Source organism: Oenanthe melanoleuca, chromosome 26, assembly GCF_029582105.1.
Source record: "Oenanthe melanoleuca isolate GR-GAL-2019-014 chromosome 26, OMel1.0, whole genome shotgun sequence".
Taxonomy (NCBI): domain Eukaryota; kingdom Metazoa; phylum Chordata; class Aves; order Passeriformes; family Muscicapidae; genus Oenanthe; species Oenanthe melanoleuca.
Genome location: NC_079359.1, coordinates 4,968,836 through 4,991,628, shown reverse-complemented (window position 1 = coordinate 4,991,628; position 22,793 = coordinate 4,968,836). Strand labels below are relative to the sequence as shown.

Sequence of the window (22,793 nt, the reverse complement as noted above, 5' to 3'; positions counted from 1 at the left end):
AACCCTGCAGGCAGCACTGCTGAGGCAGCCTGAAGGGAGAGCCCCACTCTTCTCCCCAGGCCTGAGCTACTAAACCCTGTGTTGGTGCAGTGACCCCAGCCCTGTGTGTAAACTGGAGAAGCTCCAGCTTTGGGAACCCATTCTGGATGAGTGGGAGCATCAGCTCATGCATTCTTGGCTAGAAAGGAGCTCCCTGGGACACCCAAGCAAGAGATGACTTCATCTGAGAGGAGTTTGTGTTCTAGGGACGGTGGGTACCTGGGAGGGCAGGTGCCACACTGAGACCCAGGGGTGTCAGCACAGTGTGAGCCTGCAGCACAGCCTCTGCTCTGAGCCTTCTGCAGCCTCTTCTTGATCAGCTTGATCCCTTCAGGCTCCTCATTAATCCATAACAGACAAGACACGGCCACACAAGCAGAGTTTATGGAAGAAAACCTGGATGTCATTAGGTAGGGCTGCTCCTGGGAATGTTTTCCATTGAGAGGAGCCCTGAGCTGGGCCTGTTCCACACTTTCCACTTGTGTGTGTGTGTTTGGGGGGGTGCTGGCCTGGGAGCACATCACTGCTCTGCTGTGGAACATATTCAAGATGAGATGTGTTAGCAGCAGATGGATCTTCCTCTGCCCATGGGGCTGGAAGCACGGGATGGGCAAGGAGAGCAGGAGCTGAGTGCTGTTAGCAAACACAAGCTGTGCTGAGCACCAGAAGTGACACAGTCTACACTCCAAGTACCTCATCTTGGGGAAGCTCTCCTTGGTGAAGGGCTCAGAGAGGGCTGGGTTGCCTTGGAGCTTCAGGTGGGTCAGCCCAGCCAAACCATCCAGGGGCAGCGTGGCCAGCTGGTTGTCAGTCAGGTCCCTGGGGAGGGGAAAGCAGAGAGGGAGACTGAGCTCAGGGCTCTGCTGCCAGTGGTATCTCAGCCAAGCAGAGGGCACTGCCTGGACTGCTGCCCTGATGTGTGCTGCACTGGGGCTGGGTGCTGCACTGGGGCCAGCCCTGCAGATAAACACTGCAGTCCTTGGGGTTAGTGGCCATGCTGAAAGCTCTGGCTGGGATCTCCCTCTGTGCCCCACACATCTCTTCCTCCACTGTAGGTCAGGAATGACTGCAGATCCCAGCCCATAACACAGAGTCTTACAGAGGGGCTGAGAACTGGGGACCCTCCAGAGCCAGCACAGCAGGTCTGCAGAAACAGCCCATGGTGCTGATCTTCCTTAGAGGCATCTCAGGCAGCCATGAAAGCATCAGGAAATGGAGATTTAAGTGCCTAGGGTGAGAGCATCTTGAAGATGGCCCCTTCTGCACTCCATCATCCCTTTATTAATAGTATTAATAGGAAACCTTGGGATTTGTTCTGTCCACATCAGTGCTGAGTCATGTACCTCAACACATCAGTCACCCAGCAATATCCCAGCTGTTCTGGTAGCCCAGGGAGTCAGTCTGAGGTCCTCAGACACCTCCTATCCACTGTGAAAGAAATACCCCTGCAACTTACAGCTTGGTGAGGGAGTGCAGGGTCACAAAGGCCTCTGGGTGAATAAACTGGATGTAATTCCAGCTCAGGTCTCTGCAAGGCAAGGACACAGCAGTAAGAAGAGAGCAGGGGGGCAGTGAAGCTGCTGACACTGGCCCTGGAAGGAGCACGTGACATCTGTAGCCCCTTGGTCAGCAGCAATTTCTGCCCCACTGCAGCTCCCACAGACAAGTCAGGGTCTGTACTCAGGTGGTTTCTAACAGAGGGCACAAGAGTTTGCCTTGCTGGAGCTCCTCTGCTGAGACCAAAGGGAAAGGACCAATGGAAAAGGTTCTTTTCTGGCTCCACTTCTGTAAATTTGGGAATTTTTTTGCCAACGTGCCTTAGTGCCTGAGATCCTCAGTGCAGTCACAGTGCTGGGTGCAGCAAGGCCAGATGGGGCCAGGGCTCTGGGGAAGATGATTTTAGAATGTCTCTTGCCATGTACAGCTGCTTTGGATCCACTGAGTCCCCTCAATAAGCTCTGTCTCCGTCAAGTGAGAGGGCTCCACTCCCTCTGCCACCAGTGGAGAGGAAACCAGCAAACTGGGACACATTTCTTGCCCTAAGACTGACTACAGGGCAACCTTCATCTCTACAGGAGCCAAGCTCAGATGTGTGTGACATTGGTGGTGTGAATCCTTCCCACAGGGACCAGGACATGCCCAAAGGTCATGGCAGAGCCTGCTCAGCTGTGTGCTCATGTTTCCCTGCGTGCCTGCAGTGTCCCCTGCCACACCTCAGTGTCCCTGGGCTGTCATTGTGCTGCAGTGACACTCATGGGACCCCAGGAATGCTGGGCTGTTCATGGCTCACAGTGCTGCACCACGGGAAAGGTGTTGTGTGATTTAGTTCAGTTCCTAACAGAACAGCAAATAAAGACTGTCAGGGCTCTTCCCAGATGTCAGAGCCAATTGTGCCCTTCAGGGCCTTGCCAGCTCTCCAAGGTGCCAAGACTCAGGAGCTACTCTGAGTGTGGGAAGTGCCTGCTTGGGTGTGAACACGAGCCTTTGAGTTGTGGGGAGGAGCTTTCAAACCAAGCAGGATGCTCTGCATGGGTGTTCCATGTGGCCCAGGACCAGCCTGTGCAGGACAGGGGGTGCTGGTGCTGAGCTACACTGGGGTAAATCCCTGCCCTGAGTTCCTGCTGGCACTCAGGAGGCCTGTCAGTGATGTGGGCTCTGCCTTGGTGACAGGTGTGACCAGAAGTGTGGATTCTATCACCAGATATTAAACCAGCTGGGCAATCATCTTTATCTTTCCACAGCCCATCCTCCCTCCAGGAGATATCTCCTGTTAATGGCCAGTGAGTCCCAGGGCATGACTGATAAAATTCCATCATCCCACTGGGAGATGCTCCAGCCAGGGGAGGAGCCAAGCCTTCCCTACCCAGATAAAAACTGAGATTTGGAACACCAGAGCAGCCTTTGCCACTGGATTCCAGAGGAAAGCCAGACCCTTCCACATCATCCCTGGAGCTTCAGAGGAAACTGCACCTTCTCCAAGAGCACTGCTCCAGCTGAACCACATCTGCCCCTGCAGGAGGATGCAGCCACCATTGAATGGGACTGTGCCAACACCCTGACTGACTGACGGGTGTCAGCTTGGATTCTGACTCTGGCAGTGGTTTGTATTACTGTCTTTTTATTTTAATTTTCCTGGTAAAGAACTGTTATTCCTAATTCCCATATCTTTGTCTGAGAGCCCCTAATTTCAAAATTATAATAATTTGGAGGGAGGGAGTTTACATTCTCCATTTCAAAGAGAGGCTCCTGCCTTTATTGGCAGACACCTGTCCTTCAAACCAAGATACTTCTCAGAGCAGCAGTGCATGGTGAGAGCATGAGGGGTGTGAGGGGGCAGGTGAGGAGGGGGGTCTGCAGGCGCAGGGAAGCCAAATGGATGTGCCCTCCTCTTCTCTAGGGCAGAACAGAAAAGCCTCCCAGCAGAGACAGAGGCAGGGTGGGAACCTCCCCCAGCCCATGTGGGTTCCCAGTCCCCCTCCCCAGCAGGACCCCCCCTGCCCTGGCAGACAATACTTGCATGGAGCGCAGGGCCATGAGCTGCACGAAGGTGTCTGCTCCAATCTCCTGGATCTTGTTGTGCTGGAGACCTCTGCAAAGACAGAGCCTGGTTTGAGAAGAGAGCAGCATTCCCAGGCTATGGAGATCTTTGTCCCAGACTGGCACAGTGTGCTGTGCTCTTATTTCAAGAGTTAAACAGGATGAGCAGCAAAACGTGTCAAAACCACATCTCCTTTCCAGCTCCTTCATCCCCCGGGGAAGGGGAAAGAGCAGGGCAAGGGTGTTCACACAGCCTCTGCTGCCTGACCTGCACACTCCCCACATCCTCAAAGACACCCTGGATGCTCCAAACGTGCACCTTGTGGGGAAGGCTCAGTTCCTCAGTTGTGTTTTCCCTAGTGTGAAACAGTGTGAACACTTACTAAGATCCCTGCAGCATGCCCACATGAATCCCCAGACCTGCAGAAGCAGTGTCCCCCATCTGTGACCTTCTGCAAGGGCAGACAGCCACTGCCTGCTGCTCTCCTCGAGCAGCTCCCCGGGCACTTCTCAGGTCGTTAACCTGCCTCTAGACTCAGAAATGACATTGACCCAGAAATGACACTGCCCCATCTCACACAAGGACCCTCCTGTGCTGGCTGTAATGTCCCAGCCCCAGCTGCTTTTGGCCAGATGTTCCTGTTTCCAGGGGGCTGCACGTAGCCAGGCTGGCATTGCTCCCACCCCTAGCCAAGATTTCATGTGGGGGCACTGGAATATCTGGGCATAAATCTGGGGGTCTCCCTGATTGGAGGAGATGGAGTTTGGGCTGAGGGGGTATTGGAGCAAGGCTGACAAAAATAATTTCGGGGTGTTTATCTGTGAGGAATCATGTGTGTGGTGCAGGTGAAGATCTGCACACCTGCAGTTACAGCAGAGCAAGGGCACACCTAGCTTTGTGTGCCAGGTTGTACCACCAGGCACCACCAGACTTGCTCCAAACCATCAGGAATGCTGATGCTTGGTGGGGGTGGGGCTTGCAGGACAATAACTTTGGGGTTAAGGAACCAAATAGTCATTTTGGTCCTTTATTTAAAAAAAACCAAACAAAAATAAAATAATTTAAAATATTAATTTAAGGTATATAAGCATAATCTACTTAACTTCATTAGCCAGAAACTGAGATTTATTGTGATTTTATATTAATGTTAAGTTTGAATTTGGCATATTATAAAATTTTGTTAGAAGGAACTTAGGCAGAATGTTTAAACAGGTTTGAAATTCTGAACATTTGTCTTTTTTTGGTGTACTTTCTACATCCTACTGCTGTTTGCAGAGTCTGGGACCTCTGAAAGGACCTGCCTGAACCAAGCTCCTGTGCACAGGGAATGCATTTGCATTCTCTGTGTGCACAGGGTGAGGAGTGGAGCTCTGGCCCATTTGCACTCCAGGCAGTGAGTTATAATGCCCAACTCTCCAGTGCTTAGGGAGTTCTCTGTGTGGGAACTGCCCTCCCCCAAAGCAGCCCTTCCCCAGGGCACATCTCCATACTCACAGCTCCTCCAGCTGCTGGCACCGATGGAAACTGGGCAGCTCTTCGATCTGGTTGTGTGACAGCTCTCTGCAGGGAGAGGAGAGTCCAGGGATGTTGGGACATCCAAAGTGCCCTGAGCCCTCCCTGGGAAGGAGGTACTGCTGGAGAGGGGGGTGACCTCCCCTCACTCTGCACAGCTCCCCTTGGGTAACCCCAGGAGAGATCTGCAGCCTGCACCTGGTGCTGCCTCTGGGTGTCTCTGTGCCAGGATTTACCCACTGACCCCCAGCCCAGCTCCCTGTACGGCCTGTGGGGGGGCTTGTCCTCCCCAGCCCCCAGCCAGCTGTGAAACCCTCCCGTGCCCCTTTTGCCATGCACAGCCCTGCTTTCTGTGGGTACAGCACAGAGATATTTCTGCCAGAGCCCTGCTTGCTGTGGGTACAGCACACAGATATTTCTACCAGAGCCCTGCTTTCTGTGGGCATACACAGAGATATTTCTACCAGAGCCCTGCTTTCTGTGGGTACAGCTCAGAGATGTTTCTACCAGAGCCCTGCTTTCTGTGGGTACAGCACAGAGATATTTCTACCAGAGCCCTGCTTGCTGTGGCACAGCACAGAGATATTTCTACCAGAGCCCTGCTTGCTGTAGCACAGCACAGAGATGTTTCTGCCAGAGCCCTGCTTTCTGTGGGTACAGCACAGAGATATTTCTGCCAGAGCCCTGCTTGCTGTAGCACAGCACAGAGATATTTCTACCAGAGCCCTGCTTGCTGTGGGTACAGCACAGAGATATTTCTACCAGAGCCCTGCTTGCTGTGGGTACAGCACAGAGATATTTCTACCAGAGCCCTGCTTGCTGTGGGTACAGCACAGAGATATTTCTACCAGAGCCCTGCTTGCTGTGGGTACAGCACAGAGATATTTCTGCCAGAGCCCTGCTTGCTGTAGCACAGCACAGAGATATTTCTGCCAGAGCCCTGCTTGCTGTAGCACAGCACAGAGATGTTTCTGCCAGAGCCCTGCTTGCTGTGGGTACAGCACAGAGATATTTCTACCAGAGCCCTGCTTGCTGTGGCCATACACAGAGATATTTCTACCAGAGCTTGCAGAAGCTGCAGGATGTGCCTGCAGAGCCTGGGGAGGTTTTGACCAGCTGGCCTCTCTCCTCCCTCCTGGCACAGCAACTCCACTGCCCATTGCCTGCTCCCCATTCAGCCTTCCCTGGCTTCCTCCCAAGGTTAGGGAAGGGGTTGTGGCACTGGCAGGGGTTTGGTTCAGGCATTACAGACTTTGAAAACCTCTGGTCCTTGTTCTTTCAAGTGCCGTCACTCAAAAGCAGTTTGTGGCAAACTCCTCTTCCCAGTGTCATCTAGAGTAGAGTGGCTTGATAGTCAGAGGAAAACCCACCCTGGCACAGCTTAATGAGAATTCATTGAAGCTGAAACAGGCTGGGTTAGGAGCAATGTTTGCACCACCAGCAGAGACTGGATTTGTGGTTGTTCAAGGGAAATTTGCCCCAGGGTGAAGTTTTGTATGTGGTTTCTCTGCCGACTTTCCAAACTCGGTTTCCATCTTTCTGCCAATAGATTGCTCCTAAAATATTTCAATTATTATTATTTTTTTCTTGCCAACCCACTCACCACCAGTTTTCCATGGCAGAGAGGGGGGAGGGAAAAACCAGCAAAAGGTTTGTGCTTGGTTCTGGAGGCTGTCACCCAGGATGGAGAAAGAGCCTTCGCAGGGACTTTTCCCTGGTCCCTGTGTCAGTTCATTGGCTTGACAGGGCTTAGCTTAGCTAACAGTGATGGGGGAGAACCAGCCCCAGGATGATTTCTGTTCCTCCAGAGGGAGGGTAGCCAGGTGCAGCATAGAAGCTACAAACAGAGCAGCCTCAGCCACTTATTCTCTATCGGGAGCACACCAGGGTGAAGGTGCTGATGGCACCAAGGAACTTCAGCTCTGCTCACGGGAGGTTCACCTGTTTCTGCTTGAGAAGAAAGACAAATCTTCAGAGCTCAAGGAGCATTTGGGTGACCCAGGCACAGGGTGGGATTGTTGGGGTGTTCTATGCAGAGCCAGGACTGGACTCAGTGATCATTGTGGGTCCCTTCCAGCTCAGGAGGTGCCATGGTTACACGAAATCTGTGCCCTGAGCAGGAGCTGTGATGAAAGCAGCAGGATGATGCCAGCTTGGTGCCTGTGTGTGCTGTGGGTGGCATCCCAGGGTGGCTGTGACCCTCTGGCCCTGCAGTGGCTCTGCAGTCCCTGTGCAGGATCCTTGCAGAGATCCACACCGTGGTGTGAGGCCAGAAATGCAGCTTTAACTATGTCACCTATGGTCAGATGTGTCACAGTCACAGCTCCTGTGGCTGCCTGTGGCAGGCAGAGAACAACCACTGAGTCTGGGGGTGGGCAGAGCATTTCAAAGGCAGGAGAGATGTAAACATGCACAAACATTGGCCCACATTCTCTCTCCCAACCCTGAGAGCAATGCAGTCAATGTCAGGAGAGTTCACTAGGGAAGAGGAGCAAGGAACAAGGTGGTGTGTCCCAATAAAACTCTCCCACATGGGGGGAGGCACAAAGAACAGGCCCTGCTCTGAGGGTTTGCAGTCTGATAACTTGAGAACATAAACAGAGGTTTGGGACCCAACAGCCTGGGCCAGTCCAAGGCTGCACTTTCACAGCAAGTCATCCATTGAATTGGTCCAGATGTCTGAAGATGAGAGATCTTCCCCACAGGGACATCTGGAACCAAAAGCCTGTAATCTCCTAAGTTAAAAATTGTCTTATTTTTATGTTTTACTCTTGTTTCCAATTTCCGTGATCAAGAATTCACTCCTGTTGCTTTCCTGGAACAAACTTGTTTTCTTTTTCAGCTTGCTTGTATAAAGACTGATGAGAGGCAAGCCTGTTGCTGCCCTAAGGCTGCAAACTTGTATAAATCTGGCTCATGACTCATTTCCTGAGGATGTCTTTGACTGAAAACATAGCTGGGGATCTCAGGAACCAGGGGTGTGATTCCTGAGATGAGGCAGAACCTTTCTGAGATGTTGATTTCATCATGTCCCAAGCTAAAGGAGAAAGCATGACCCCCTCCAGCATCAGTCAGTGCCTGGCTAAGCAGGCAGAGCCAAGGAAACAGAGACCAAGCAAAACCCTGACGTGGCTGTGCTGCCCCACATGAGGAAATGCAGCCTTTGGCCTCACAGGTCTCCATCAGGTCAGGCCTGAGCCCTGCTGGGATATGAACAGGATCCTTCCTCCAGATGATGGCACTTGCTGGAGCTCCAGCTGCAACAAGCCAAGGCTGGGGCAGAGGGTGAAGGTGATTTCCCCTTGTTTTTGGGCTGAGAGCCTCAGCATAGCTGGGGGCTGGGAAATGCTGTGGCCATTCTTACCCATCTCATTTTGTACCCTCTCCAGTTCCTCACCAGTTCCTACTGGTGCAGAGCAAGGAGTGATGCAGCCCTGAGACCAGAGCATTGTGCTGGGATGAAGCAGCAAGCTGAAGAACAAGCAAGAGCTCAAAGCAGTGATTAGGAAAATGGTGATTTCTGCATGGAAGAGATGATGGGAGCAAGAACCACAGCTGGTCCTCTCCCTGAACCAGACAAAAGGAAAGCCCAGTTCCTGAGGGCATTTTTAGGGAGCAGGCAGGACAGACACAGGTTACTCACAGGACTCGGAGGCTGGGCAGCTGCTGGCACATCCTTCTGGGGAGGAAATGGATCCCTGCCCGGGTCAGGGTCCTAGAGGGATGGAGGGGACAGGAGAAATGGTGTTGCTGACAGGCAGCACCCAGACCCAGAAGCCCAGCTGCCAGTCCCAGATGGTGGCAATATCAGTAAGACAATAAAATACCTGGAGAGGATAAAAAAACTGCTGGGCAGTTTTGAAAACAGGCACTGCTGCTGGAGGTGAATGTGCCTACCAGGAGTTCTGGGCCACAGCTGAGTGCTGAATTCACAGCTGGCCTTGGGGGCAGGGGGCAGTGCCCTCTGCAGCACACTGTGCTGTCTCTGTGCCCCCTGCCCAGCCTGGGGCCAGGGCTGCCTCGGGGGCTGTGTATGAGGAATGGATGGTGAGTCCCTGTACCCCCAGCATGGGCACAGACCCAGCATGGACACAGACCCAGCATGGACACAGACCCAGCATGGACACAGACCCAGCATGGACACAGACCCAGTATGGACACAGACCCAGTATGGACACAGACCCAGCATGGACACAGACCCAGTACAGGCACAGACCCAGTACAGGCACAGACCCAGTACAGACACAGACCCAGCATGGACACAGACCCAGTACGGACACAGACCCAGCATGGACACAGACCCAGCATGGACACAGACCCAGTATGGACACAGACCCAGCATGGACACAGACCCAGTACACACACAGACCCAGCATGGACACAGACCCAGCATGGACACAGACCCAGCATGGGCACAGACCCAGCATGGACACAGACCCAGTACAGACACAGACCCAGCATGGACACAGACCCAGCATGGACACAGACCCAGCATGGACACAGACCCAGCATGGACACAGACCCAGTATGGGCACAGCAGAAGACAGTATGGACACACAGTAGACAATATGGGCACAGCAGAAGCACTGCACTGAGAGCCTCACTCCTTCACAGATGCAGGAGGGAAAGAAGAAAAAACCAAACAAACCAAAAAAAGACTGGAGCACACTCAGGAGTACCAAGAGAGCCACTCACAGGGAGGAAAGCTGCAGGAGCCACAGGGTGAAGCCAAGCAGGAGGGTGAGTGACCAGGGAGAGGCAGAGCTGAGTGCTGCACAGCACTGGGAAAGTTGTCCTCACTGAAGCAGCCTGGAGTGCCTGGGAGGAGGAAGAGCACAGCTAGCAGGGTAAGAGGAGAGAGGTGCCACTCACAAAACTTCTAGGCTGGTGGTGCCTTTGAGGTCTGGGAATTCCCTGATGTCTGTTGCTCCATTGAGTGACCTGCAGAGAAACAAGGCTGAAGTGAGGTGGGCAGGGGAGGCAAGTGCAGCTGCCCAAGGTCCCAGAGCCATCAGCCATGGTGACAAATCAGCTTCCTCACAGCCAGATGTGCTCCAGGCCCAGACCCAGCTGTCCCTGTGCTGGAGCAGACACCTCATGCTGTGCAGGTACAGCGAGATGGAGCTGGGCACCTGTGAGCAAGGAGACTTGGCAAGCTCAAAGCCTCTCCCAGCCACTGACATTCTTGGCATGATCTCTACCCAAATTAAATAAAAACCCCCAAACAATTACCATGGGGAATGTAAGCAGGGCATCCCACCCAAGCCTCCCTGGGTCTATGCATTTGGATCTAAAGAATGCAGGGCTATTTGAATGATTTATTTTATGTGCCTGGGTGAGGCTTGTAAATAGAGATTTATGAGGTTGTCTCTGCCTCAGTATTTTTAGTGCTGTGCCACAACAGGTTGGCTGAAAAGCCAGTTTGGGGGAGCTGCTGTGGTTCAGGTGGTGCCCAGCCTGTGCTGGTGGCCTGGAGCAGCCTGGGGCCAAACTCTGCCACTGCTGGCCCAGGAATATCATCTGTGCCATGGTGCTGGGACGTGTTCCTCCACTTCTCCATCTTCAGATGCCTTCAGTGTCCTCCTGTTTGGGCAATTAAGCAACAGCAGCAAAAGCTGTGGAGACCCTGTCAGGCCTCAGTGCATGTCAGCTGTGTGGGCAGGAGGAACCAGTGGGTGCCTCCAAAATGCCCTTTTCAAAATGATCCTTCCTCAGAAGAAAACACCTGCAGTATCTATTCCTTGGAGTAGCCTTTGGGGGTGGACAACAGAGTGGTTTCATGGTCCTCTGTTGGCACAGGGGCTCTTGAAAAAAGGGAGGGAGGAGGCCAAAAAGTGGCCACACAGGGCTTGGAGCTTGGATGTTACCTCTCTGGGGATGTGCTTGGTGAACTTACAGAGTGTGGAGCTTTGGCAAGTACTGGAAAGCAGACTGTCCAACAAACTGGATGGGGTTGTCATAAAAATGGCTGCAATGGGAAAGAGGAAGGGGTCAGAGTGTGCTGCACACAAAGAGAAGATGCTGTTAGAGGTCACGAGTCTCAGAGCTACAGCTGCCAGCCATTCTTGCTCCCACATAACCACAGGCTCTCCCACTGGCCTGTTTCAGTGGACATTGGTAGATTGGGGTCTCCTGCTGCTCTGTATGGGCCCTTTGGGGTCCTGCTGAAGCAGACAGGCTGGAAAGGTGTAAAGCCCTTCTCCAGTCCTACTGAGAATCACCCTGCACTGGAGACACCTCCTGTGATCTCACACACAGCACCAGCCCCTCTCCCACCTGCCACAGGCAGTGGGGAGAAGTGAGCTCCTCTAGGACCCAGCAAGGTCTGGGAGGGTTGAGTCACCTCCTACCAGAAGCACTTCAGCCACTGACTGAGAAAGGCTTTGGATGGGCAGCTGCAATGGAGAGAGGAACATTCTGGGTGTGTGGGCCCCCATCAGCGCAGTGATGCTGCCAAGGGAGGTGGGATGGGGCTGGTTGTTCTGGCAGCAGTGAATGGTTTCACCAGTGTCACCATGGATTTCCAGTATTTCTATAATTTAACTCCAGTTGGGACAAGCAGAGCTTTTGTCACTTGCACAATTTTCAATATCTGTGTGGTTCAGGGAAGTATCCAAAAGTCACTGGCTGTGCCTGGGTCAGAGCAGGAATAACCTGTCAGCTGGGTGTGTTTATCTGCAGAGCTCTGTGTCCCCAGGCTGGGCTCTGCTGTCCCAGCTCTCTGACACGGCTGTGGCTGGCCAGCAGCTTCCCTGAGCTCAAGGAATAAACATCAGCAGATGTCAAACAGGGCTTAGATGGTTTTCATGCAGACCACCTGTAATTTGAACCCACATCAGTTCAGTTCTGAGAAGCAGCTGAGAAGAAGCAATTTCAGTCTGCTTTGGCACAGGATAGCAAATATCAGATTGTCATTTGACCACTGTCAGAAATCCCAACTGAAGACATCAGGAAATGCCTCTTTCTGGGCAATATAAAGGTGTAGGAAACATGATTGAATTTTCTTACATTGTTTGGAGGAGGGGATTCCCAATGAATGCGTTCTCTGGAATAGCTTTGATGTTGTTGTTATGAAAACCACTGTTGGGAGAAACAAATACCTTGATATTAATTAAATTAACTTTCTTTCTTTAACACTTTTAAAGCTGGAGAGCCTTCAAGATATACATCAAATAGGAGATATAGGCTCCTTCCCAGGTGCAGCAGCATCCCAGCAGGTGAACAAGGTCTGGGGTTTGGCAGGACAAAATCTACTTCATTTACTCTGTGGGTGCTCCATATGTGACTCCACCAACTCCACTGAGGGTACAAGGACTTAAGGTTGAACACTTTATTGGTCAGGAAACAGAAACAAGCCAAATACAAAATTTTCTATCCTCTAGGAACTACAATTTTTGTGGATGGTTTCTGTTACAGCTCCACAGCTGCCAACCAGAGTGTGCCAGGAATTATCACCCCACATGGCTTTAAAGGATTTGTAGCTCTAGCTGTGACATTTTTGGTTGAGCTTGAGAAAATTTCAATCAGCAAACTTTTGCAGCAGAGGAGAGCTCTGTGGCCACAGTCTGACCTCTTGTGCAGCAAAGGCAGCCACAGGTTCCTGTGCCCAGGACTGGGACCAAGCTCTGGGTGATGCCCAGGTTGTTTATCCCAAAGAAGTCTGAGCAGGTAATTAGCTGGTGACTGCTTGGAATTTGCCTCTTCTTTAGTGACAGCATTTCAAAAGTCATCTGGAAGGGGATTGAGGATCTTATTCTCATTTTGAAGGTGAGAATAATGATGATATCTGGGCTGAATAGAGAAATCTCATGACAATTGTTGCAGTAAAGAAAAAAGTAGTGCCAGATTTTTACTCCAAGGCTCCCAGAAACAAGAGAGCAGCTGCTTTTGTCCCACCCCAGCCTGGCACCAGTGTGACACAGGAACTGTGGATCCACATCAACTCACCCCACCTTGGGGCTGACAAGTGGATGGTTTCTAATTTTTAGTATCTCTTAGGCTGACCAGTTAGAGGAAGAAGAGCTATCCACTAAAATGGTCGTAAACTTTGGTAATTCCCTATTATAAATTTATTTTAAGGGAGATAAAACAGTTTCTTCACATTAGAGGAGGTGGCACAGGACCTGCAGGAACTGTGGGCTCACAATAACATGGATAAGTCAGGCTGGGGAATGGACATCAGAAGCAGCCAGAGAACAGGTGGAATTTGAGAGTGAGGACAGTAGGAGGAACCTGCCCTGAGGCTGGCAGAGACTCCCACTCCCCTCGGTGCTGGGGAGGTGCTCACAGCTGATGGAAATCGAGGAGATAAATAAAGATAAATAAAGGCTTTGATAGGGCAGGGAAGGAAAAGCAAGGCTGGGATTGAGTGCTCTCCTCAAGTCAGAGCACACACAACTACTCTCACGCTCCCACAAGGACTGGTTTGAAAAGGAATAAATAGAAAATCTCACAGCTCCTGCAGTCGGCCCAGTGTCCTGATAGCCCCGGGGAATTCCAGCAGCTCGTTGTAGTTCAGATCCCTGAAAGACAGAGAAGGGAAAAACATCCATTAACATTTCTGTAGGAACTCAGTCCTGTCCATCTGTGCTTTGAAGCCAGGGTTGTTAACAAGGGAATCAGGTTTTTCAGGGCTGGAATCACAATTCCTGCAGCAGGAATATTCCTGCTCAGAGCCAGTCCAAGCCAAGGCTCTCCCTGCCAGGTGCCAGCACTGCCCAGTGCTGCTCCCCATCCCCTGCTGGCCCTGGCCCCTCCTCACAGCAGCTCAGCCCCGGGGCTTTGGCTCTCAGGAATTTCTCTTGCCTTCCCAGGTCAAAATGGGATTCTTGGATGGACAAGAAACAGGAACAGCATCAGTTGTGTGGGGCTGCCCCGTGGTGCAGAGGGGGTCAGGGACCATTCCCTCCGTGTTTGCCCTGGGGACACCAAGTGTCCCATCACTGGGACGTGCTGTGACTGGGAACAGTGGGAAGAGGAAGCTGGGGGAAGACTCAGGTCTTCTTCTGATGGTTGGAGTCAACCCCAAGTGGGAATCTGAGTCAAAGCTGAAGTGATGTGCAAGAGGTACTGGCATGGTTGAGCACTAAGTTTAATTTGCTGTGTAGTAAAATGAATAAGATATACTGTGTTGGTTGTAATGACAAGTGTAGAGTTTACTCACCCCAGCTTGGCAACTAAAAGAGACATCTGAGTCTGAGTGAAATCTCAAGAGTTGTGTTTGTTCTACAAGGATGGGCTTAAGCTCTGGAAAAGGATTTGTTTGACCTCTGGGGCACTGCTGGCAGCCTGGGAGGAGCAGGGCCCAATCCTGCTGCTGGCTGGGGGTGCCCATGGGACTGGCTGGGCTTTGGCTGTGCACCCCTTCTCTAGCCTGCCCAGCTCTCTCCTTGAAGGCAATTTCAGCTGTCACAACATCTGACCCTATCCTGGCAATTCCACTCTGCAATTCACTGAAGTCTGTGACTGCTTCCTACCTGCATGACACTCACCAAGTTTTAAGTGGTAGATAGTTTGGAACATGATTACTGGCTCCTGGAGATTACTGTATAATTACACTTAATGAACCTCAAAGTAATTACCATGTAACCTGGATTGTGGTTTGTGGAACAGAAATAACTGAGCATTTACACAGCAATGGCTGCTGCCCAATTACCCTGTAATTCTCCTCCTCTGGGCCCAGGCATGGTCATTATGATCTCTCTTGGCCCCCTTGTCTCTTACATCTTCTCTCACTCCAGTGTTCCTGCTTGGGAACAGCTCCATGGCACCACCTCAGCTTTGCCCTGAAGGTGTTTACATGGGAAACCAACCCAGAGAGTCTCTTCAAATCTGCCCTTCCAGGACTTCTGGCTTACAGGATTTCTGTCTTAGGGAATGCTTATCATGGAATTACAAGGGAGGGCACAAACCCAAGAGAAAAATATAGAATGAAGTTGTTGTGGGTGGATTTTGTCTTGTGTAACTCTGACAGGGTCCACACCAGACCTTGTTGCTGGATTCCCTGAGAAGCCCAGGAGCTGTGGCAGGTCCTGGTTTGGCAGTTTGTCCCCTGGCACTGAGGGCAGTTTTCCCTCCTCCAGTTACAGGGATCTGGATGCTGGCACTTTGTGAGGGATTTGAACAAATGAGTCCTGCTCCTGTAGGACCCAGGAAGGGTTCATGTTGGCTGGCAGTGAGCAGGGAAGAAGCACAGGGCTGGCAGTGACACCATGACCTGCAGGTCCCAGCACACCTGAAGCTGTCCCAGGCCAGCAGTGGAGCAGGAGTGATGTGTCCCCTCCTCACATCTGTTAGACAGGAGAGCTCTGCCTCTCCCCAGACTTGCTCTGACACACTCTGTCCTCATCTGGCTCCAAGCACATCAGTGCTTTTCCTCAGTCTTCTCTGCTGGAGCCCAGATTGAGCTGTTCAAGGATTTCCCAATGAACAAGCAATGGGAAGTGCAGGCAGGACCCCACTGGGCACTTTCAAAGCATCAGTCAAATCTGATTAACCTCCAGATCACTGCACTGGTTGAAATCAGAGGCATTAGCAGCCTAAGTCAACTGACAGCCCCAAATCATGCAATAAGGTGCATAATACCTTTAAAAATTTCACTTTGCAGTGACTCCCTGAAGTTAGAGGGAGCAGGAACCTGCAGGGGTCATTCAAGTCTGGGTGTCTGCCTGTGCCACTTCCCTCCCCTGCACCACAAACTGGGATGGGATGAGCCTATGTGGTGCCAAGGGACAGTCCCTGGAGAAGAGGCACAGTGATCCCCAGCCCCAGGTGACATTCAGCCCACATTGCCACTGTGGAGGCTTCCTGTGATGGGACAGGGCTGTTTCTGTGAGCTGCCAACAGATGGAAAATATTGCCCAACACAGAGGAGGCTTGGCTCACCTGTGATTCACTAACACAACAAGGGATCTTAGATCTGCAATCAGGATTATTTACAAGGAATAATTCATTGTGCTGTAATATTTGCTCCTGTCTTTAAAAATGTGTTTCCTTTCCAGCCTGCACCTCTTCCAGGCAGGCTGGTCTTTCATCAGCAGATGAAGGTTCTGTTTGTACCTCCCATGTGTGCAAGTATGTACAGGACCAGTTCTTCCTGAGTGAACACACACCATTCCCAGCCCTGGCAGCATCCTGGGGCCTCCCTCCCCTCTGCACTTGACAGGTACAAAGAGCTTTCATTGTGCTTACAGCTCCTGCTGGGTAAAAACCCACCTTGGAATGCTGGCAGGCACTGGGCTTGGTGGAAAGTGGCAATGCAACCAGGTGTGGCCATGCTGCTCCATCCCTGTGCTCCCTCCTGCCCGTGCTCCCTGGTGAGCCTCCCTCCTGGAGAACACCCAGCTGCTCTGGGAGCAGCTCCCTGAGAGCTGCTCTGCCTCCCTGCTGCTCTCACTGCCCTGACTCCTCTCCAGGGCAGCTCCTGCACAGCTCATGGGCTTCAGCTGGCTGGAGGGGCTGGGAGAAACCAGCCAGGAACTCAGCATGGTCCTCAGGTGTCATCTCTTCTCTGCAGTGGGGCCACTCTTCCCAAAGCCCAGACCCAAAAAAATTCCCTGTCCCTTCTTCTTCTTTCACAGAACTGAAAGAAGAAATGACCCAGGAGCTGCATCCAACCTCCACCAGGTGTTCTGTCAGTGGGGAAGTTTCTGTTCTTTTAGTGAAATTCACTCCTCTGGTTTTTCCACAGCTGCTGTCAGGCTCCATCTGTCCCAGACCTCTCCTTTCTGCCTGCTGCCCCATGGGGAATTTGGCCCAGCCTGCTTTGGGATCTCCAGAGCTTTTTCCCCAGCTTAGGATCAAGGCAGATTGGAAGGACTCATGGCTCATTGGCTCAGGGATGATTTTGCTTTTTGACTCCAGTGACAGCACAATCTCCTCTCCTGAGCATGCCCATCAATCACAAGCCCTCCCCAGGAGCTGTGGGTGTAGGAAATGGAGATGCTGTAGCAAACACCTTGAAGGGTCCCCTTCCTCTCCCTGCCTTATCTGAGGTACTTGGGCAGTGCTTTGCTTCCCTAACTCCACAGTCTGACACTTTCCCACTGCTTCCAGATTTGGGAGGATGCAGGGAAAGCTGCAGGAAGCCACTTCACTGTTGCCATGCCCTGCTGTGGCACGGGCTGGGGCCCAAGGGAGCTGGAGCTGGCAGTGCTGCCCCAGCTCTGGGGGGTGACCCCAGGCTCTGGGTGCCAGTGGGGGTCCCAGCTCTGGGGTGCTGCCATTTCTGGCACAAATCAGATCAATGGCAGCCTTACTTGGTGGAAGGATGGCAACACACCATGGCCATGGCTATGCCAAACAATAGGGAAGTCTCACAAGAACAAGAAAAATATTGAAAATAACAAGCATGGCATAAGGGAGTTTTCCCCTTTATCAAGGGCTTCTGAAAGTGAAATCAGTCAGGCAAGAGGTTCAGAACTGATGTGCAAGAGCAATGACTGTGAATAATCCCTTTCCTCAGCTCAAAGTGACCAGCTCTAGCATGGCAGTGGGATGGCAAGAGGAGCTTTGTGTTCTACTTGAAATGAAAGCTTCTGAAAGGTCACCCAGTCTGCCCAAGACCCAGTGCACTGGCTGGCTTTCCATTGTTTTTATTGCTAGAGGGAACCTATAGCTTCATATTTGGATGATTTTAACCAACCCTGTTGTTTATTTAGAAATAAAAGTAAGTTGACATCAAAGGCCCAGTTATTTTGGGCTTTAACTGCCAGGGTGATTTGAAGCTGACAGCAAGCAGCCTGGAACTATTAATATCTTCAGTTATGCCAAAAGGAGAGAAGGAGGGGAAAGAGTCTCAGGTCAATTTTCTGCCTGTTAGGGACTATTAGTGGTTTCACACAGGAAGCCAAAAAAAATAAAATTATATAGTACTATAAATTCTTCCATAAGCCACAAAACACCACAAATTTGCAGCTAATAAACCTGAAGATGAAGTGAGATTAGAAGTTGTAGATGGGACATTTGCTGACTATTTCAGTCCCAGTGGAATTGGAGATGTCACCATGGTGCCTGGAGGGGACTTTGTGCAGCCTCCTCTGAGGACCTGCATTTCCACCTGTCCTGTGCTGGCACCTCCTCAAGCTGCCAGTAAATGTAATTACTGCCTCTGCTAGTTGTGCTGGTTACTGTGGGCAAATCAAGCCCTGGAAATGATTTAATTGGCAGTCTGGAAGCCCAAGGGGGCCATGGTGACCATGTAGTTTGACCTCTTGCCCAGCACTGGCCAGACAGCTTTACCCAGACTGCACACATCCAGTCGTGGCTTGTGGCTGAGCTGTCAGATTAGTTCAAATATGAAAAATAACTGCACAATCATGTGCCATATTTTGTGGGATCCATTAAGGTTGGAAAAGCCAAAATCATTGAGTCCAACCATTAACCCCATGTCCCCCAGCACCCTAGGTGTTTTTTTGAATGCTTGCAACACTTTTTGTTGTGCAGCATCAGCCCAAAGCCCCTTCCTGGCAGGGGCAGTGCCTGCAATAGGTGACAGGAGGGAAGGGAGTGTGGAAGGACCCAGAGCACCTGTCTGGCCCCAGGCAATGTGCCCGAGGAGACACCCAGTCAGTGCCACGTGTGTTTGCCACGTCAGTTTTACAGGTGACTTTTTCTGCTTGGAAAGTCACCTTCCACTTAATGATCAGACAGTGAACTTCACAGCTCTGTTCTTGGAGCAGGCACAGGTCCAAGAACACGGGCCATGCAAGCAGGGCCCTCTTCCCAAAAAGCCACATGTCCCCTTGTTTCTCCATCCTCCTGAGCCTCTCCCAGGTCCCTTGCACCCTGTGGCAGGGCAGCTGGGATCACACAGCCCAGCTCTGCTGAGCTGCTCAGTGCAGCAAACAGCGTGTCCTTGAGGGGTCAAACCCATCAGCTGCTCTGGGAATTGCACAGATTTGGGATTAACATCAAAAGACTGCACAAAAGGCTTCCAATTCAACGTGCTGCTAGGCTGAGGAGGAAGGTGGCATTTGGCAGACAGTTTTCTGGGAGAACAGCAAAACCTGCCTGGCCCTTAAAGTGTTAAACAACCCTTGCATGAGCTGTACTGGAGATATTTCTTATTTCCTTCTTCCTGCCTTCATTGCCCAAGGTGCACTTTATATTAATTTTCTTACTTCTTTTTTTTTGTTTTTCTGCCATAGAAAATCCAGCTCTCCAGAGGAGTTGGTAGGTTCCAGCCCTGCTCTGCATTTACAGACTCGACTAATTACCCAGATAATGGGATGGGTGCTGTGGTAAGGGCATTTCCTGTGAGGCAAGGTTAGGCAGATAAAATGCCTGGAGCCAGAGGGTTTTGGATTCAGCCCTTCTGGGAGACGTTTCTAATTTATTAGTGCTATTTTTTCAAAATAAATTAAAAGGTTTTTAAATGAATGGAGATTTGCTGTTTCCAAGTGATTTATCTCCTTTGTCTGCTGGGTGGAGGAGCTGGCAGGGATGTGGATGGGGAGGGATGCAGGGAGATAGGAACCAGCAGGGTCATCTCAGGTGGAGGGGATGGGCCAGGGCTCCCTGAACACTCTGTGCCAGAGACAGGCTGGAGACATCCCACAGGAGCAGCACTTTGGGCAGAGTGTTGCTATTTTGGCTGCACTTTGAGGCTGCTGGGGAGCAGCATTCATCTCCAGGCCTGCCTGTGCCCCAGGAGCCACCCTGGCCCTGCTGGGCAGGGAAGGCAGGACACTACAGGCATCCCCTGACCTTACACCTTGTGTAGAGGATTGGGGAGGAATGTGTCACAGCAGGATATTCACACTCTTATTTACTCCATGTCTTTGGGAAAGAGCTAAAAAATGCCAAGCTTCTCCCACTCTGACCATCTGGTTCCACGGCTCAGCTTGGGGCTTCTTCCCACAGCCCTGCAGGGTTGCTCTGTGTCATCTCTCAGGCTGATGGGAACTGGAGAGGGAATCTCACTGGTTTACAGGGCTGTTTTGAAATCCCTTTGGGAATCTGGCCCAGGCTGCTCTGACTTGCTCCCAGCCTACCTGCCAGCTTTCCTTCCCAGCAAGGGAAGGCTGGGGGGTGGCTGGGGAGCAGCCAGGTCTTGCCCTGACAGAGAACATGGAGCTGCTTTCTCCAGTTTCATGCTGGTGTTTGACTCGTTGAGACCAGGTGGGTGCTGCTGCCCCATCAGTGTGGAGAGCACAGAGCTGCTCTTGCTGTGCACTTGGCAGAGCTGCCTTCTGCATAGGAGCTGCAGGTCAATGCAAGGGAAATGTGCAGTCATTCATCTGGCTTCACCTCTCTCCAAATTTGCTGCCCTCCTGAAATGTCAGGAACAAGCCCTCTCCAAGAGCAAGGGTGCTCCACTGGGGTCTGTTTTTGCAGAAGTGCTGGGACATGGGGCAGGTGAGCAGTGTGGTTTTATTCTGCAGCTCACACATGGCTGAGACCTGCACAGGGCAGTGCCTGCTGCTTCTCTTGGGGTTTTGGCATTTCATAAAAATACAAGTTTTCCTGCCTAGCTGAATATGAGAATAAATATTTCCCTTAGGGAGACAGAGGTTTTTGCACCTAAAACTTCCCAGGCTCTTCTGAAAAACCTGAAACAATGTTTTCCTCTCAAATTTTACAGCTCTTCAACTATTGTGCCTGGTTTATAATCAGCATCTGGCCACAAATACTCATTTTAGGAACCCTGAAGAAATTTCTGTCTTCACCAGCCCTTACCATCCTGCTGCCTTCCAGGAGGTAACACCCACGGGGTAACTGAGAGCATGGTTTGGCCTCCACAAGCCAAGAAGATGTGCTAAGTGCTGTCAACAGAATGTAATCATAATTTGAGTTAAAGGGTAAATGTGATCGTCTCCACATGCACAGGAGCTGAGAGGTGCTAGGTAGATGCAGCCCCAGCAGCTTGGCTGGGATGGTGCAGCAAAGGTTTGGCAGTTTTGTGTCCCAGAGCCTGCCCAGCCTTGGCCAGCAGACAGGTGGGTGCTAAGGATGGACATGGGAGGGTTCCTCAGGGATCACTGAGCTGGAATGGCTGCTGGCCCGAAGGTGGGAATTGGATGCTCAGGCCAAGAGCAGTAGAAGGTCTCTCACTGCCCTGGAGGACATTTCAGAGCAATCAGATGTGGAGGAGAGTGTGGAGGGTGTGGACTCTCTGCCACAGCCCCGTCCTCGCTGCAGGCAGCTGTGCAGGTGGGGCTGTGGGACCCTCACTGTTCCTGCAGTGCCTGCTGCAGCAGGAGCAGCCCTGGAGATGGATCCCAGCAGAGCTGCCTGAGCAGCATCAGCAGAGACAGGACCTGCAGAGCTGCAGCACCCCAGAACCTCACCCTGCTGCACAGCCCTGTCCCTGCAGGCACTGGGAGCAGGAGCAGGGGACACAGAGCTCCCCCAGTGCTGGGTGGCATCTTGGATGAGCAGCAAAAGGCAAAGAAAGTGTGAGAGCAGGAGCAGAGTGGAGGAGAGGGAAAATGAGCATTCAGCACAAATGGCTGTGGAAACAGAATTATCTCCCAGGGCTATGAAATCCTTTAGTCTTCCCCCAGCAAACAAGGGGCCATCTTTTCCTCTGCAGCTCCAACCTGCTTGGGATGGGCAGCAGCATCTCCCACCACCCTGGCTGCAGAGATGCAGGCTGGGATGTTGCTGCATGTGTGCTACAGCTGAGCCCAAACCAGGTTTTCTTCCATCAGTGAGTTCTCTGCTTGCTCCTGCAGCTCCCTTTGTGCTGCCTGGGTGCCACAGCTCTGCCCTCACATATTTGCCTGTGACCACCAGAAATGACTGGGGAGAAAGCCAAGCTGGACCCGTGGGTCACCAGAGGAGACCATCCATCAGCCTGGCACAGCTCACCCTCTCCCCAGCTGAGCCCTTCTGGGTGGCCCCAGGATCTGCCAGCCTGCAAGGAAGAGACAATGTGTGTCATGGTCCTGCCCTGGGGAGTGTGTCTGGGGACCAAGGGTTTGCCTGTGCTGCCACTCCTGCCCGCTGCTGCTGTTGGCACCACGCTGGGCACAGAGGGGCCCTGTCCCCTGAATGCTGGGAAGCAGCATCCCCTTCTGCCATGACCTGGACCCCCTGCTCCTCCTGGCAGGAAGCAAGGGCCTGACTCTGACCCCAAGCCTGCATGAAGGGACATATTTCTGCACAATTGAAGGCATCAAGCACCTCTTCCAGTCTTTCAGAGCCTCAATTTATTTGTTTGCTTGTTTATGTTTCCTCCTGGGCCAATGCACAGCACACGAGGCACAGGCACAGGGACTGTGTGGCCAGGCTGTGGGAGGAAACTCTCCCTGAGCCCAGGGTGAGCCCCTTGCTGCTAATCACACAATCACAGAATGGTTTGGCTTGGAAGGGACCTCAAGGCCCATCTTGTTCCACCCCCTGGTTGCCCCAAGCCCTGCCCAGCCTGGCCTTGGACATTTCCAAGGATGGGGTAGCCACAGCATCTCTGGGAGCCCTGTGCCAGGGCTTCATCACCCTAACAAGAATTTCCTCCCACTATCCAATCTCAGTCTACCTTCCTGAAGATGTGATCTGGAGGTGGGTTCATCCCTGCTGCCCATCCTCCCTGCAGTCTCCTGATGATTGTTTCAGCCATGCCAAGCACATGGTGCCCCATGAAGTCAGCTGGTTTTGGTGATGCTAGCAGACATGAGATCATCTCAGAGACACCCCACAGACCCCTGAGGACTTTACAGCCCCCAAACTCACTTCAGCCCCTCTCTGTGGTGCTCAGGTGTTG

The 22,793-nt window shown here is 52.0% G+C and overlaps 1 protein-coding gene across 1 annotated transcript in view; it reads right to left on the bottom strand.

The window, feature by feature from the left end:
- LGR6 (leucine rich repeat containing G protein-coupled receptor 6) overlaps positions 1 to 22,793 on the bottom strand; it is a 109,845-nt gene that overhangs the window by 11,567 nt on the left and 75,485 nt on the right. The window contains exons 7-15 of the mRNA XM_056511562.1: positions 13,543 to 13,611; positions 12,098 to 12,169; positions 10,986 to 11,057; positions 9,962 to 10,030; positions 8,733 to 8,804; positions 5,072 to 5,137; positions 3,557 to 3,628; positions 1,496 to 1,567; positions 733 to 858 (exon numbers count right to left, since the gene is read on the bottom strand). Coding sequence (XP_056367537.1) covers positions 733 to 858; positions 1,496 to 1,567; positions 3,557 to 3,628; positions 5,072 to 5,137; positions 8,733 to 8,804; positions 9,962 to 10,030; positions 10,986 to 11,057; positions 12,098 to 12,169; positions 13,543 to 13,611 — 690 coding nt within the window. The remainder of the gene's footprint in view (positions 1 to 732; positions 859 to 1,495; positions 1,568 to 3,556; positions 3,629 to 5,071; positions 5,138 to 8,732; positions 8,805 to 9,961; positions 10,031 to 10,985; positions 11,058 to 12,097; positions 12,170 to 13,542; positions 13,612 to 22,793) is intronic.